Source organism: Cyprinodon tularosa, unplaced genomic scaffold (assembly GCF_016077235.1).
Source record: "Cyprinodon tularosa strain WSP-4 unplaced genomic scaffold, ASM1607723v1 ctg101, whole genome shotgun sequence".
Classification (NCBI taxonomy): domain Eukaryota; kingdom Metazoa; phylum Chordata; class Actinopteri; order Cyprinodontiformes; family Cyprinodontidae; genus Cyprinodon; species Cyprinodon tularosa.
In genome coordinates, this window is record NW_024037794.1 from 485,904 (window position 1) to 502,870 (window position 16,967).

General features: G+C 37.0%; 1 protein-coding gene across 2 annotated transcripts; it reads right to left on the minus strand.

Annotated features, from left to right (window-relative positions):
* Positions 1-449: 449 nt before the first annotated feature.
* LOC119778186 (palmitoyltransferase ZDHHC20-A-like) lies at positions 450-16,616 on the minus strand. Of its 2 annotated transcripts, none has more exons than XM_038277329.1 (13): positions 16,488-16,616; positions 15,475-15,501; positions 15,248-15,342; positions 14,212-14,332; positions 11,900-11,969; positions 10,308-10,340; positions 8,943-9,063; positions 8,557-8,689; positions 8,345-8,471; positions 5,600-5,686; positions 5,422-5,501; positions 826-872; positions 450-733 (listed from the first exon to the last, which is right to left on the minus strand). In XM_038277329.1, the coding sequence occupies exons 1-12, from the start codon at positions 16,603-16,605 to the stop codon at positions 829-831; spliced, it is 1,056 nt and encodes a 351-aa protein (XP_038133257.1). In that variant the 5' UTR covers positions 16,606-16,616; the 3' UTR covers positions 450-733; positions 826-828. The 2 variants fall into 2 exon arrangements, with proteins under 2 accessions (XP_038133257.1, XP_038133264.1); XM_038277336.1 differs by having other exon boundaries at positions 450-744.
* Between the last annotated feature and the right edge of the window lie 351 nt (positions 16,617-16,967).

The window sequence follows — 16,967 nt, forward strand, 5'->3', positions numbered from 1 at the left end:
TTTAGCATTGTGTAAATCCCATTGAGTTCTGTAGGAATAGTCAATATTCCGCTGCCACCGGAAACGGAAATGGGGCCTGTTTACACAGTTGTAGTCTTTTCGCTTCACTCTGTGTACTCCGACGTCGAGGTGCTAACGTCTCTGTTAAACACTTTAAAAAACTCTGAAAATGGAATACGAAAGGTGGATTCTTGATTCTCGACGTCATTGAACAGCGCTGACGACACGGTGAGTAGCATATTTAAAAAAAAGAACGTTTAAGGTTGTTTTAAGGACATTATCGGACATGCTCTATGCTAGCCATTCTAAAGCAGCCAGGGGGTGATTCTAAATGAGCCAAAAAGCAGAGACAGGAGCAATTGTCAAACTTTTGGTGTCGATCATTCGATTTCATCCTGGACACTACAGAAAATGGGCTTAAAGTGTAAAAAACCGAACTTCTCCTTTAAGAAATGGATTAAATGGTTATAATATTCAGAGAGTTGGTAAAAACACAAGCTGGCTCTCAGAGATTGGTTTTAGATTATAAAATTAATATAAAATAAAGTATTTAGTAGATACAAAGACAAATCTCCTCAGCTTCAGACTGTTGCAGTCTACAAAGTTGCTTTAAAGCATTCGTTGCCATCACAACAGTATTTCTTTTTTTGATGCCACGGATGGTCTTGGAGGTATTGATGCTCCTTGTTTAAGGCAGTTCAGCTGATAATCTATACAGGGCTGCGTGCGTGACCTTGGGTGGGGGTGTAGCAGAACATACATGATACGAGTTAGAAGAGATATCATGTTGTATAAAAAAATAAAAATAAAAAAAAGTTAACATACCTTCTAAGGCTCAGTGTCCATGGTCACGGTAACCATCTGGCCTCCATCTGAAATGACATTATTAAATAACATAAAGAGAAGAAAACATTTTTAAACCACTCAGACATTTCTAAAGACTGTTCCCCAGGGCTCCATTTGTGGTCCCATTGTGTTTAATAAATTTTGGCTATAAGATTAAAGTTTCACTATATACGATTGGGAATTCTGTCATAATATTGATGAAAAAGAACTTTATTTTTATTAAAAAACCTTAATTTTTTTTTCTCACTTCAAAATGTACAGTTAATAGCTGCTTGATATGACTTAAGTCACAAACCAAGAAAATGTAATTAAAAGAGTCAAGGTATTTCTGTTGAAGTGTTGCAGTTAAGAAGATTATCATCCTTGCAGCATTCACACAAGGATAAGTTTTTTCAGGGATTTTGAAAAGTTCGCTTTCACTTAAAGATTTTTAGACCAGGCCAATTGTTATGCAGACGAAAAGAATGGTTTCAGAGGCAGCATATTTGTGTAATGAGCTGATCAAGACAAAAAAAAAAAAAAAAAAAGGAGTAAATTTTTTGGCCAGGATCAAAAGCCGATCATCCAACAACAAACATAACAGGAAATTTGATCAGGTAATGTTTTTGTTCTCTGACCTAAGGGTCCAGGATGGATTGATACTGGCCTGATCAGTTCAGAAACTGGACTCTGTCACGGTTAAAAGTATTTTAAAGGTTTAGTGTGAAATCAGTATCTAGATCAATGTTATGTTTCATTGCTTGTAACAAAACTGAAACTGGTTAAACTTTTAGAAATAAGTTAATTTGTAAAAAAAAAAATAATAATAATAATAATAAAGACCACCTTTCTATCCCTGTTCAACTATACTGATTGTCAAAAGAAAAAAAAATGTATCCCTCAAAAGTTGTGACCATCATATAATCTAGACTTCCTATATTACTTCGAGCGCTGGTTATTCTAGTTAATTGTTCCATCAGGAATTCACATGAAGTTTAAAGCCTTCAGCTGATCAAAAAACTCCAGCTAGAGTTCTGATACCAATCATATCAATCAAAGATAGATCATATTTTTTTTATTCCAGGTTTCTGTTATTAGCTTCTTTTTACCAAAGAGTTTAAAAGGGGTGTTGAGGAATTGAATAACAGCAAAATTTTAACTGCAGCTCATCCTTCTAACATCACATCATGGTTCAGTTATTTTAAAACCAACTGCAAGCCAGTTACTCTGCTCTTCCATCTGACTTCCAGTCTAGAAAGGAGATTCTCCAACATCCCAGCTGGACATCATGGTCCACGTGGTGGAAACTCCAGAGCTGCAGTCTTACTTTGCTGGTAAGGTGGCTACATCCCAATCTTTGAAGAAAGCTTTGACCCAAAATCTTAACTTCACCTGTTGCTTTTATCTGTCACTAGTTTTTTTTTTTGCTGATTGGTTTATCCAAAAGTTCTTTGAAACTATTATGTTGATGTCTTACGTTGTGCAATTGTAGGACGTGACAAATATTTTATTTAATTGGTCTTAAACAGACATTATTTATGTTGTTGCCGAAATGCATCTTTAAAATAGCCCTTTTATTTGACCTCTTATGACTAAAATATTGTTAGATGGGTAGACTTATACCTTAGTAGTTCAGTGCCAATGCATCTATAAGCCTGTAGCCTATTATCCTAAATTTACTTTGGGTCGAAAGTTCCGGTGCCGTTTTTGTTAAAGGTTCCAACCTAGCAAACAATCAAAGAGTTATACTCGAGATGGATTTTCTGGATCCTCAGAAACGATTGGCATTTTGCTCAACTCAGGCACTAGCGCAAGCTACGAGAATGAGCAGAAAAGTGCAACAGTCCTGTTATTTGGCCACAGGCTGCAGTATCCGTAGGGCCTCTTTAATGTTAAGGACTTCCACTTTCGCCACCAAGTTGTGTCTTGCTTTGCGTTTTCTTTTTTCTCCCTCCTTCAGCTCCTCCTGTGTTCTTCTCAAGTCCATTTTTAAAGTGGTTTGGTTCCGCCAACTCAGTCCCATTGTGAGTCGCAAGCGCCTGTCAGTCAGCAGTCCTGAGTAGTGCAGGTAGTTTATGAGTAAAAGGAATTTTTATTAAAGAATTCTGCGGTGACCCGTCATCTTGTGATCTACGGCCTGTTGGTTAGCATCCGCTGCTAGCTTACAAGAGTCAGCTTGGCTTGCAACAGTGTGTTTTTGGCCTGTTGGTTAGCTGTTGTTAGCCGGTTCCCTATTCACCCTCCACCCTCCTGTCTTGCCTGGTGGATGACCAGTAGCTTTACAGCAGAAGCCTCTCATCCTCACATTATCATTTGGTTTTAATTAAATTTCAATCCTGTTACATCAAATCTTTATTGATATTCGTTCATTTTAGATTAAGTAAAACTTTATCGACTCAAATATTACCAAAGACTGGTACTACTGCATATCTATATTATATTACATCCTCTGTGCTGCGGATCCAGTGGGCTTTTTCCAACGCAAAAATTAAGTGGAGTTAATAAACCAAATATTATCATAGATTATCCCAAGGACGTATGTATTCCTCTTCATTTTACTTGTTTTTTTTTGTTTTTTTAAAGTACCCTGTGACGGAGATTATTAGGTTTTCCATTTGAGTAAACAACTTGTACAAATGGAGACAATCTTTCCTTTGTAGTTGATGATTAATAATCCAGTGTTGGGCCACAAAGCAATTATACTAATTTTGGACATTGAGGGCCAATGTCCATGCTGATATTGGCGTGATCATTCATCATGAAGAAGATACAGTTTTATCTGCATCACCTCTCCAATATCCGCAAAATCCCCTCTCTACTATTTTTTCACAAGACACTCCTAAAAGAGCATGTGACCCTGTCCCCCTCGGGGCTTGAGGAGGAGATAATAACTCAAAGAGATTGTCTCTTTCAGGGATGATCTCAGGCTAGAAACAGTGAGAAGGCCCCATCATGGAACACCACATGTTAAGGACCAGAATTTGCACACTGATCAAAGGCTAAGTGGATCTGATGGCTGACTTCTGAACTAAAATGCTGCAACAACCGTTTGCAACATTTCTCTCTGACTTAGAGGGAACTTTTAGATGCCTGAAAAGAATTCCAGTCTCCACACTAGAAAAAAAAAAGTCCCTTTTCTACCAAACAGTGCCAGAGCATCAAAGTAAAACACATATTAAGAAAGTAAAAAGTTTTATTAGAATAAATGCAAATCAAATGCATTCAAAAACTATAATCACGGGGGGGCAATGTTGCGCAGCCCTTAATCAAATCAGATCTTGAGTATCGGCCTGTTTTTCCAGTGTGGTCCTGTTTCTCTGACCGTGACTGAGTGGATGTGCTTTCTTCGTCCTCTGGCATGGGAGCTGCCTTGGAGCTCGTCTGCCTGGCTGTGTGTTTCCTGGACGGGGCCGCCTTTTACAGCTGCTTTTTGTATCTCTGCTTCTGTCTCCTTGAACCCCAGTCGGCCTCGGCAGATGGCCGCTCACACTGAGCCTGGTTCTGCTGGAGGTTTCTTCCTGTTAAAAGGGAGTTTTTCCTCTCCACTGTCGCTACAAGCATGCTTAGTGTGGGGGATTGTATTTGAGTCAATGAGTCAATGCAATCAACTGGTTTTCCTTAGATAGAAAACTTTGTATCAATTTGATCTGGTTGAACTGTAAAGTGCCTTGAGATGACATGTGTTGTGAATTTGGCGCTATATAAATAAACTGAATTGAATTGAATTGAATTGAGTAGTCTTCTAGATTCTATCACCTGTGCGAGAAAACTAAATGAGGACAAGGCTGAATCATTTTCTTTTTGATAAAAATTAAAACTAAGAGTGGTGTTGGTTATCTATGTGACTAACAATTTAAAATAATAAATGAAGGCAGAAAAAAGAGCTATTGTAGTGTTAAAAATACACTTTAACGTGTAGTAACATAATGTATGTTACAAGATGAATACTTACTATATAAGGAAATAAATAAATTTTGAGTAATAAAAAAAATTAAATAAAACACTGCTAACAAAATACTCTGCTGAACATAAACAGAAACACAACAAATCGAGAAATTTAGCAAAAAGAAAAAAAACCAACTGAGGGTTAAGGAAAAGCTTCAAACAAGCTTCACATAAGGGAAGAGCGCCAGACCACTGGGGTGGGGGGGAATCATTACCATTAAAGTAATCAACACATAGACATTAGTAGAAATTCATCTCTACAAACAATAACAAGGGAAAAAATATATATTTCTTCCTTTTATGCATTTACTTTACTAATGGTCTGTCCCAAAAAGTGTTGATGACCGTCTCCCCCTAGTGGTCTGGAGAACTAATGTGAGCTAGTTTGCAGGTTTTTTAATTTGAAGTTTTTTTTTAGCTACTTGCAGCCTTTTTCTATGAATGTGTAATTTAAGTTTAATGTTTGTATTTGATAGCCTTATTTGTTTACACGACTTTTGAATTTGCTATGATATGTATTGGCAGTGTTTGCACCCTTCACCCATTGTAATTTATCATTTAAACCGCATAAGTAACCAGTAGCTAAGTAAAATCTTTACAAAAAACAAATGTAACTGAATGGAACACAAACTCAGAATGTGAGAAGCCTACCAGATTTGTTCTTGCAGTTATCCTCTGCGTGAAGCTCATCATCAGGCACCACACAAAGGTTTGTCTCTCCATCCACGGGGCTGTGAGTTAATTTACAAAAGTGATTAGCATGATAAAAGAGACACAAAATGCGTGTCTCTTAAAAAAAACAATACATAGAAAAAAATAAAATACAGACAATTTTACGTTCTGCTGGAGGATGCTGTTTGCTTGTTCAGGGTCTATGTGAACCAGCCTGGTGACAAAGGAATGTCCATCTCCTTGACTGAAGAATATTAAAACAATACTGATGAGCATGCTAGTTCATTTATAATCGCTTCAATTTTATAGAAATGTTATTCAGCAGTCTGAACAAGACTTTGACATATTTCAGTAATTTAGATTTTAATAAGTTCATTCAAATTCAAAGCAATTTTTTTTTTGTTAAATGAAGACCTGAATGAATGACTGCAAAATTGGGTTTTCACTATTTCAATGTTTTACTCGCTTGAGTTTAAAATATTTCAAGCTACAACATCAAGTTGATGAAAACAAATATTTCTGATTGGACACACCGCTTTTTTTTAAATGTCTGCAAATCACTTATTTTTTTTCGATTTGGTAGTGGTTTTCGTTTCAGGAGGGGGTCAGTCATATGGTATTACTTTGGTCCTGTGCAGCGTTAGAAACAGTCAAATAACTAATTACAGTTACTTCTCCCAAAAAGAAACTTAGGACGTTTCTCATTATGCGTACTCCTGAGTTCTCATGTGCTCTTGAACATCATCAAGCTCAGCCCCAGCACTGCTTCAACAGACAAGCACACAAGACAGAAAAGGAACAAAATCCTGAATGTTGTTCTCGCCCCTTCCTCTTTACTGAGCGCGCATCAGTCCAGATTTGTAGTTGCCATTTCTGTTGCCGTTGTTCTACGAAGGTACAGCACAGAACAAAATTTTGAACGCACTCTCATTCAAAGAGTTTTCTTTATTTTCTTGACTATAAAAATTGCAGATTCACACTGAAGGCATCAAAACTATGAATTAACACGTGGAATTATATACTTAAAAAAAAAGTGTAAAACAACTGAAAATATGTCTAATATTCTAGATTCTTCAAAGTAGCCACTTTTTTGCTTTAATTACAGCTTTGCACACTCTTGGCATTCTCTTGTTGAGCTTCAAGAAGTAGTCACTGAAATGGTTTTCACTTCACAGATGTCCCATCAGGTTTAATAAGTTTAAGGCTTAATGGGATTTCTTGCCTTATAAATGGGGTTGGGACTATCAGTTGTGTTGTGCAGAAATCCGGTGGATACACAGCCGATAGTCCTACTGAATAGACTGTTAGAATTTGTATTATGGCAAGTAAAATGCAGCTAAGTAAAGAAAAATGAGTGACCATCATTACTTTAAGAAATGAAGTTCAGTCAGTCCGAATAATTGGCAAAACTTTAAAAGTGTCTCCAATTGTAGTCGCAAAAACCTTCAAGGGCTACAAAGAAACTGGCTCACATAAGGACCGCCCCAAGAAAGGAAGACCAAGAGTCACCTCTGCTGCGGAGGATAAGTTCATCCGAGTCACCAGCCTCAGAAATCGCAGGTTAACAGCAGCTCAGATTAGAGACCAGGTCAATGCCACACAGAGTTCTACCAGCAGATACATCTCTATAACAACTGTTAAGAGGAGACTGTGTGAATCAGACCTTCATGGTAAAATAACTGCTAGGAAACCACTGCTAAGGACAGGCAACAAGCAGAAGAGACTTGAACACAAGGTATTGACATTAGACCAGTGGAAATCTGTGCTTTGGTCTGATGAGTTCAAATTTAAGATCTTTGGTTCCAACCATTGTGTTTTTGTGCAATGCACAAAAAGATTAATCGATGGACTCTACATGCCTGGTTCCCATGGTGAAACATGGAGGAGGAGGTATGATGGTGTTGGGGTGCTTTGCTGGTGACAAGGTTCGGGATTTATTCAAAATTGAAGGCATACTGAACCAGCATGGCTGCCACAGCATCTTGCAGCGACATGCTATTCCATCCGGTTTGTGTTTAGTTAGACCATCATTTTTCAACAGGACAATGACCCAAGGGCTATTTGACCAAGAAAGAGAGTGATCGCAGAGTGAAGACAAAGGGGCCAACAAGTGCCAAGCATCTCTGGGAACTCCTTAAAGACTGTTGGAAGAAGGTGACACTAATCAAGAGAATGCCAAGAGTGTGTGAAGCAAGTTCAAAGAGCATTATCTACTGCAGTAATCAAAGCTAAAGGTGGCTACTTTGAAGAACCTAGAATATAAGACATATTTTCAGTTGTTTCACACTTTTTTGTTTAATATATAATTCCACGTGTTAATTCATAGTTTTAACGCCTTCATTGTGAATCTTCAATTTTCATAGTCATGAAAATAAACAAAACTCTATGAATCAGGAAATATCCATCATCAGCCATAACAGTAATATCAATATCTGTGCTTTGCTAATTTTAAGCCTAAGGCTGTTTCTCAGTTCACAAGAATGAGTATGGCCTCACGTTCTAGCCAAGATCACAGGAAAGTATGGACTCAGGGAAAACAAGAGATAAATCTGGGTTAATTGAAACAGAAACGTACTTGCAATGTCACCACATTCAAAGCTTGTCTCTCCTGTTATTGTTTCTAGATAATAATACACCATTACTTTTTTTTCAATTCAGTGAGGGCAGTGTTGTGCATTCACTGAATATGTTGATATTTTTAGTTAAGGGTGGACAAGAACAATATCCAGGGACTTTTTCCATTCTTGGTCTTGTGTTCTTGTGAACTGGAAAAGTGCTGGGGCTGATGACATTTCACGGGCGCACAAGCACATGAGAACACAGAAGTACACAAAACGAGAAACGGCCCGACTGTTTTAAAAGGAACAATTCATAAGGGATCATGAAATATCTTGAGACTCACCTTGAGAAAACAGGGAAAATCCAGTACTTTGCCTGTTCTCCAAACACCTCAGCTACATTTCGTTTAAAGCCAAGAGAGAAGCCATTTTTGTCTGGACCATTTGCAAAAACAGGAGCTCTAAATGCCTCTGAAAAAATTTAAAGATTTAACTTAAGTTAGCAATCAATTTTTAAAGAACAAAAAACTGTCATATTAAACAGATTTATATTTACCTATAGTGGTTCTGTTCTTCCCCACAAGCCACATATGGTAGCTATAAAGTGATACTATGCTAATGAAGAAGAGTGCCGCAACAAAAAATAGAAACAAGATGTGGAATTTCGCGTGTGTGTCAGGAAGTTCTTTCTAAAAACAGAAAGAAAAAAATTTTAATTAAAAACACTGAGAAACATCCCTTCTGCATAAAATTTTAATGTTTTAGATTTCTGTAGTCATATTTAAGAGTTTCTAGAAAATCCTTGAAGTGAAAAAAAAACAACAAACTGCTACACTTTTATGTTTTTAGACTTAATAACCTCAAAAGAGCAATTCATCTGTTTGACACTTTTACAGAGGTGAATTACAAAACATACACATCAGAGGAAGTTTCTGTACTCACCGTCCAGAATTTGATGAAATACTGCACAACGGTCGCACAAATGACAACACAGTAGAGCGTTGCATAGGCCAAGAATAGAATGAAGAACTTGTAGTTTGAAAACCCAACACAGTTATTCACCCTGATAAACAAATTCAGAGACAAAGAATAGAGAAAACCTGACAATATAGGATTGTAGTTTAAAGAAAGATGTGTCATTCACTACAAAATTATACGGCTTCATAATAATGAATCTAAAAACCAACATAATAAATATATCTGCTTAAAGGGGTCATAGAATGATTATATAGGGTATTTGGTGCTGGTTCTTAAGGTCTCTGAATAGGGTTTGTAACGTTGGTTAGGCTAAAAATTGCATATTAGCTGTTCAATGAGCCCTAATGCAAGCCTGGTTAAAAGCCCTAAAATGAAACGACAGATTTTCTTCCTTTTATGCTAAGCTCATGAGTATTTCGATGAGCTGTGCTCTGATTGGATGGTTTACAACGAGCGAAGCTGCTGAGCAAAGACGCATCATAGCAACTAGCACTCACTCACTGAAACATCGAAATTGTTGATATGGTAGGGTGACAAGACATCCCCTTTTTCCCCAGATATGTCCTACTTTTCATACCTAAAAAAAATGTCCGGGGGGAATTCCAAAATCATCCGGGACTTTGGTCGACTACAGTGCAGCACGTAGTCGAAACACACCGGGCACTCAAACCAAACCGTAAGCCTTGGGGCTGGACTAGGAACCCCAGCGGACGGGGGCAGGGAGCCAGCGGGGAGCGGAGCAACCGAACCCGACCCGGTGACAGTAGCCTGGACACTGGCGGCCTACAGCATACAGTCACTGGGTCTGGTTTGGTCGCTCCGTCCTCAGCTGGTCACCCTAGACATAAGCTGTCTTCTGTAAAATGCTTAGAGCAAATGAACAGCTGAGCATCAAACTTTGCAGAGACCTTCTGATAGACAAAAAAATCCATGCCTGTTGAGTCTTCGGATCCTTGGGAAGACTGTGAAAATGTCCCCTTTCTCCGAGCAGCCTGGAACACTGCATTTATGGCCATGGTTCTGGCTCATTTTCAATAGAGTAACTGCCTGCTTTGTAATTCTTGTAGAAGTAAACCCAACTGTAGGCTAAACTAGTGCCTTACATCTTCACAATCTCTATTCATATTCGGGTTTACATCAACTCGGGCCTTCATTTGGATTCGCCCGATTTATGGTGGAAGTTCGGAATTGTGAGTTTTGCAGAGAAAGGAGGTGTCGATGGGGTTTGAACTTCTATTCTACTATTGTTATTAATCTAAGACAATGTAAACTTGGTTTTGCATTCTGTGACCCCTTTAATGCGTTATGCATCAATTTTCAAAATCTCACCAAGGGCAATGATGGTCCATTTTCAGCACACACCTTGACAAATGGAAACAAGAGAAATTAAATTGATTTAAGAATAATATATTTAAAAAATACCTTATTTTCTGGGCTACAAAGTGCACCTTACTATAAGCTGCGCCCAGAAAGTTTTTTTGAAAAAACTGAAAGTGTACATATATAAGCAGCATCGTGCAATATGCCGCTGATATCCACTGAACTGTCTCCCACCAAATCTGTAGGGGTAGCTCTGCATATCGCCCCTGGAGTAGGGACGAATGAATGCTAGCTCCCGTTAGCTTGTTTGCTAGCAGCAGTAAGAGCTTCTACTGAAAGATGGGGCTTCGCTGGCTCTATTTCAGCTCTGCAGGAGTTTAGCCAAATTTCCTCATTATTTCGGCAATTTTAATGCAACAAATAAATGGCTAAATGTGGGAATTCGGGACATTTGTTTCCGTCATGGCTGCTGCTAGCATATTCTCATGCCAAATGGAAATTAGCCCATTATTATTTCATTTCCAGCTTTGACTTCCCGCTCTGGGGGTTAAAAAAAATCCACAACAAAGCCGCACCTTCTTATGAACCGAATTGTTTAAAGCGTGGGGAAAAAGTAGAGGCTCACAGTCTGGAAAATACGGTACATACATAACATTTTTTTTATCTGAAATAAATCCTACTGAAGCTTTTGCTCTAGTCATATATCATATATTGTGTGTGTATATATATATATATATATATATATATATATATATATATATATATATATATATATATATATATATATAGGGTGTAAAATAATTATAATTAAAGAAACTAAAGATTCTAACAGTAATTTGTTTTATTTAGTTTTTCCATACATCCTCTGGTACATGAAGCTCGCTGTGACAGTTTTATTAATATAAAGTACATTTCTATGATGTACTATCTATAGATGTGGTCATGTGAATCCCAGCAGATAATATCCAGTAGCAGCTGACTCATAACCACTTTGTTTGATCAAAGGTCACAGTTGTTCATATTTATGAGTCAGCTAGTCCAAACAATGATCAGAACCACAATTGGCGGTAATGGGCTGTTCTCAAACTAGAATAGAATAATCTGTTTGCTTAGAAAAAAGTCAACAGGATAAAAATGCAAACAAAATCAGATGATCAAGTAGTTTGTTAACAATCATTGAACAGTGTGGAAAAAAAATTCCCTTCTTTTGTTGTTTACATGTAGAGATGAACATAAGGAAGAAAGTACAGAAGCCATAGCAATAGGTGTTATAGAAATGTACGAAATTACAAAAAGAAAAGAAATTAAGCTGATCCAGAGGTGCTATGGCAAGAAAGTTCAAAGAGCAACCAACCTAATGATCAATTAGGATGAAAATAACCTCATAAGCCAACAGAAATAGAGTGGGATACCTAGTCCATCCAAACGTAAAAGGCATAAAGTTTCCCAATGATTAAAATGTGTAATTTGTAGGAACCTTAAATGAACAGATAAAGCTCTCTTAATAAAAAAAAAAGAATACAAAAACTTTATAGACACTTCTTAATATCGTTTAAAAACAACCCTTCACAAAGAGTATTTAATCAAGGGAGGGAACTTACATTTCACATGTTGAGCAGTGATGACAGCGATCAGGTTTGATTACTTGACAGAAATCACAGTATCTGATGGCTGTGGAGAGAAATGCAAGCAGGATAATAATTACCGGTAGCATGATGAAAAAGCAAAATTATAAGTCCTGAGTAGGTATAGGCATCTTAACAGTTTTACAGTATGAAAAAAGTTTGAACTTCTAAAGTGTTCGATTATAATGTACCTGCAGTTTCAGCGTTATATAAAATCTAAAACCAGCAGAGAAAAAGTGAACAGATCCCAGAGGGCGTGTGTAGCAGCTGCTGCAGCATCATATACCCCTAGTCGCTGGCTCTGCTCTGCAGGTAGTATAAAGACTCAAGGAGGAAAGCATCCAGAATCCCTCCCAAATCTTAAAAAAAAAAACTAATTTACCAATCAATTGTTAACAGCAGTATAGAGACTGCAAAATACACCTTTAACTGACAGAGCAACCCACTTAGAGCAGTAATTATAGAAGAGAAAATACTTTATTTTCCCACAATGGGGAAACTGTGCTGTTTATAACAGCAAAGGTTATAGTAGAAGCAGCCACACACGGTGCACCATAGAAAGTGCATAAAAATAACAAATATGAAAGTTAAAACATAGTATTGTACTGTACAGTGTTTTACAATATATTACTCTGTAACTGAAGAATAAAAAAAAAAATCAATAACAGTTACAGACATTTTTACTGTAATGTATATGTGACAAATAGTAGCAACACCAGAGTTGTGCAACAAAAACGTGCAATGATAGCAGCAAATTATTTAACTGACTAAGAAACTGCAAAAATCAGCGTCAATCTAACAACTTATTGAGGTTGTTGGGAACAGTGATGGTTATAAAGTCTTACAGCTGCTGGGAGGATATAGGTTTACAGAAATTTTATTATATTGTATTGTAATATACCAAATTTGCTAAACAAATATACAAGGTATATTCAAGGAACTTTTCAAGTTCAAGGAACTTTTTACTGTCCGATTATTAATCAATTAATCAAAAAAATAAGCGACAGATTAATCGCTTAGCAAAAGTATTGTTAGTTGCAGCCCTAGCTATATGGAAATACTTTGGTTACCCCAAGAAAATGGATGGCAATGGTTTGGAGGAAGAAGGACCCCCTACCAGCAAGATGTGCTTTGGGACAGTGACAGGCAGAGAAGGGGATACATCTGTAGTAGTATCACTTAATGTTATTTGCTAACACCATTCTAGAGTTTGTTATTTTGAAATGAGCAATCTACCTTTAGCATCAGGCATTAGTCTAAAACTAAACCACTGTGTTACTGAGGCAGATGGCTTGATAATAGGGCTGGTCACAACTTTAGTCGATTGATTGTGTATTTGATTAGTTATGAGTGAAAGGCAATAGTACTGAAGGTCTCCATAGCTGTAGTTGTGGATTATGTGTTCATTAGTTCATACTTGTAATTTCTATTAGCTCTCTGTGCATGTAACAATTGTTAACATACAATATCCATGTTAAACCCCACTTGAGAACTAAAACCAAAATAAAAACAACCGATAATAATAAGTCCCTTTGCTGTATAATCTATTTGCATTATGAGGCAGAAATCGCACACTGCAAAGGGAGTGGAAGCCTACGAAAAATAAGGTGTCATGCGTAAAATAACAGCATGACACCTGTGATCTATTAATAGCTACCACTGACAGTTAAAGCCCACTATGATAGAGATTATGTTGAAGATCAGCCCACAACTTAGCAAGCATTTGGATTTTCTTCTTTTTCTTTTTTTTTAATTCAGACATTTCAAATTAAACATGTAACTTTAATAACATATTTTTGCTAAAGGTTTTAACACCTTCAGAATTTCATACCAGCCCATACCTAGTCCTAGTGTACAGAAAAGAACCTGATTGAAGCATTTAATTAGATATTAATAATTTAAAGAATTTCTAAAGCTACTCATCTCTTTTGTATATTTTTTTTTAATTGTGTAGTATAGCTCCATAGGAGGCAGGGCCCCTGAGTTAGGTTTAATTCCACTGAGAAAACAAGGTGTACTGGAGTCTAATTAACCCTCCTACATTTCCGTAAACAAAAGAAAGACCAGTTTAGTAGTCAGTAAAAAAAAAGGAACATCTCACAGTCAGCATGATCTGCACTCATGCTGTAAACAGGAAGACAAAATGTAGCAACTGATACATGAGGTTTCCTTTCTATTAATTATATATAATGTGGTGTATCTGAGGAACTGATCTCTTCCTCCATTTAGAATACAGTTATTCAGCAGGAGGGTTTTTCTCTCAGCACAAACAGAGATTAAAGCTTCACCTCCTCCAGCTGTGCGTGTGTACACAGGTACATTTCTGGCCGCTTTCTTCAGGATCTCTTGCTGAACTTCGGCTCGTTGCTCCTTCTCGTACAGATCCTTCTCTGCTTGCGGCAGGGCAAACTAACGGGCAAACAAGGCAGGAGTCAGAGAGCGACCAGCACTTTGTGATTTGCAAAAAAATAAAAAATATTCAAACCCCTTTTCAAATGTCACAAATAGACATCTTAAAAGCGTGACATGAGTTTGTATTCAGTACCACTGAGTCAATACATTTACAGAAACTCCAGAACAAAAAAGGCCTTCTGGTCAGGAATTAGGATTTAATTGTTGTTGTGTTAGGTGGAGAGTTTATTTATAAAAACATTGATCCATACAACTATAGCCAAACAATAAGTTCTACTTTTTTGTAATTTGCCTAGAAAACCTTCTTCCATTGAGGGCCTTTATTTTTCCTTGTTATTCTTCCTAGAAAATTCAGATGTGTTGCGGCCAAAAGAAACTTCCCCGATCAACAGATTATTCCACTTGACCTTTTGCTCCCTCAGGCAATACTCTTAGTTTTGGTGATAAACCATGTCATGGTGGTTTGTGTCTAGATGATGAATTAAACAGTGCTCCAAAGCCTTTTTCCCACTGAAACTACACTATAATAATTTGGCTGATACAATAAAATGGGGCGATAAGCTAAGAATCGGCATTTAGCTTCCTTCCCACTGGCAAAAAAGCTGGGTCTAACCCCTGGCTGGCAAGTCGGTGCGACAGAAATCAGGAAAGTAAACAATGGAGAGCAACATGTAAGGAAGCCAGGGATTAGTAATTGGTTTGAATTAAACAGAGATGGACAGCAAAATGCAAAGACATGCCACACTTTTCAGATATTTATTTGAAAACACTTAGGGGATGAGTTACCACTTAGTGTATTCTCTGGCAATTATTATATTTTTTACTTGTCAAATAATCTAAAAAGAATTTTGAAGTTGTTTTTTATATATATATATATATATATCTTTACAGGAAGAAGCATCGCTTGCTTACTGCTATTGAAGGACTGGCAGGTTTGGACCAGATCGTTTTCCAGTAGGACCATATGAACATGGCAAAGAAAATATGAAAGATGACCAAATAGCTGACTGTTGAGGGAAAGAAGATGTTTTATTTTGGTTATTCAGGCATTCTTACATAATTTTGCTAAAATCAAACTTTCAGTTAGACTTAATAAACAAACAATGGATTAGTGAGGTGGTGTGTTAACAGGCACTTACTTCGTTCCGCATCATTTGGGATTGTATCTATATGGGGAAAGGAAAATAAATATATATGTATATAAGGTCATTGAGTGTGAATGGATGCTATTGGAAATGTATGAATACATTTCAGACAGAGACACAGCCTCCTCTCTTGCGCCATGCGGCTGCAGCCTGGCACGGGCAGCAGTGGGCCACCCATAACAGGGCGCTTTGTCTGAGGACCATGGATGGCCCGATCTGACCACAGCTGTTAGATCTACGCTAATAGATGCATAACCATAGATTGTATTAATAGTATGGTAAAACATCAAGAAAGCATAAAAATTTAAAATAAAAAAACAGAGATACTGGAGCAAACAATATAGAACACCATAAAATACACACACAAAAATGGATCCAGGGTACATTTGAAAAATAAAGAAAACTGTTTGATTATACAAACAATTAATTTATATAATCTTAGAGGGTGAACAATTTTCGTATACAGAAAACATCACAGTATGTAGATGACAAGAAAAATGTATTGTATTTATAAAACTACATTTTGCGTGTGTGTGTTTATATATATATTTATATTTATTTATTTATTTATTTATTTTTTCCCCAATTAATCTGTTAAAGAAAAAAACTTGCCTGGCTTCTGCCATATGATTTATTTATTTTTTTGTGTAGAATTATCATTTAAATAGTAAAGAGAACTATTCCAAAAATATTTAAAAAGAAAATTCAATGATTATGTAAAATTATATAAAAATTTTAAAGGGATCCAACTCCTTAGATGCAAATGTAACAGTTACACCGATGTTAAACCGGTTTCTGTTATCATCAGATGCATATTTTCGAGCTATTTAGTTGTTCAAACATATAAAATCCGTGCGGTATTGTCTCCCTGCCCTGGTCCTTTAGCGGCTGGTTTTAAACCTCACTTCAACCCGCTTATTAAAGTTGAAATCCCCTGAATTAGTCAGACATCCGCATATATGCAGCCCGGACGCGGTGAAACACTCATTAACAAGTAGCGTACTTACACACACAGAGCTCCACCACATAGGCGTAATAAGACCAGGCGACAACCAGGTTAATAAACAGGACAGGTATCCAGTTCAGAGCCCGTTTACAGCACCTCAGCGCATGAGAGGGGGCCATCTTTAATCCGTCTACCTGGGGGTGACGTCACAGCCAAGAATTTATAAGCGCTGTTCAAAGATGCAATAATAGTAAGATAGTTCACTCCGACATAAAATCAAAGAGACAACAAGTTCAAGATGTATCACTCCCTCATAGCCTTAACAATCAAGACGGTGCAGAAGCACATTTGTGGTGGGACGCAATTAAAAATTTTAATGTAGTTAATTACAGGGTCTTTAATTAATTAATCACAATTAATCGCATTTCAATTGAAGCCCATATATCACCTAAAAATAACTTTTCATTTCAAAAACATCCTTTTCCTCAGTAATTGAATAAATTGATCAGAACAATATCTATATTTATTGGTTTTAATCCAG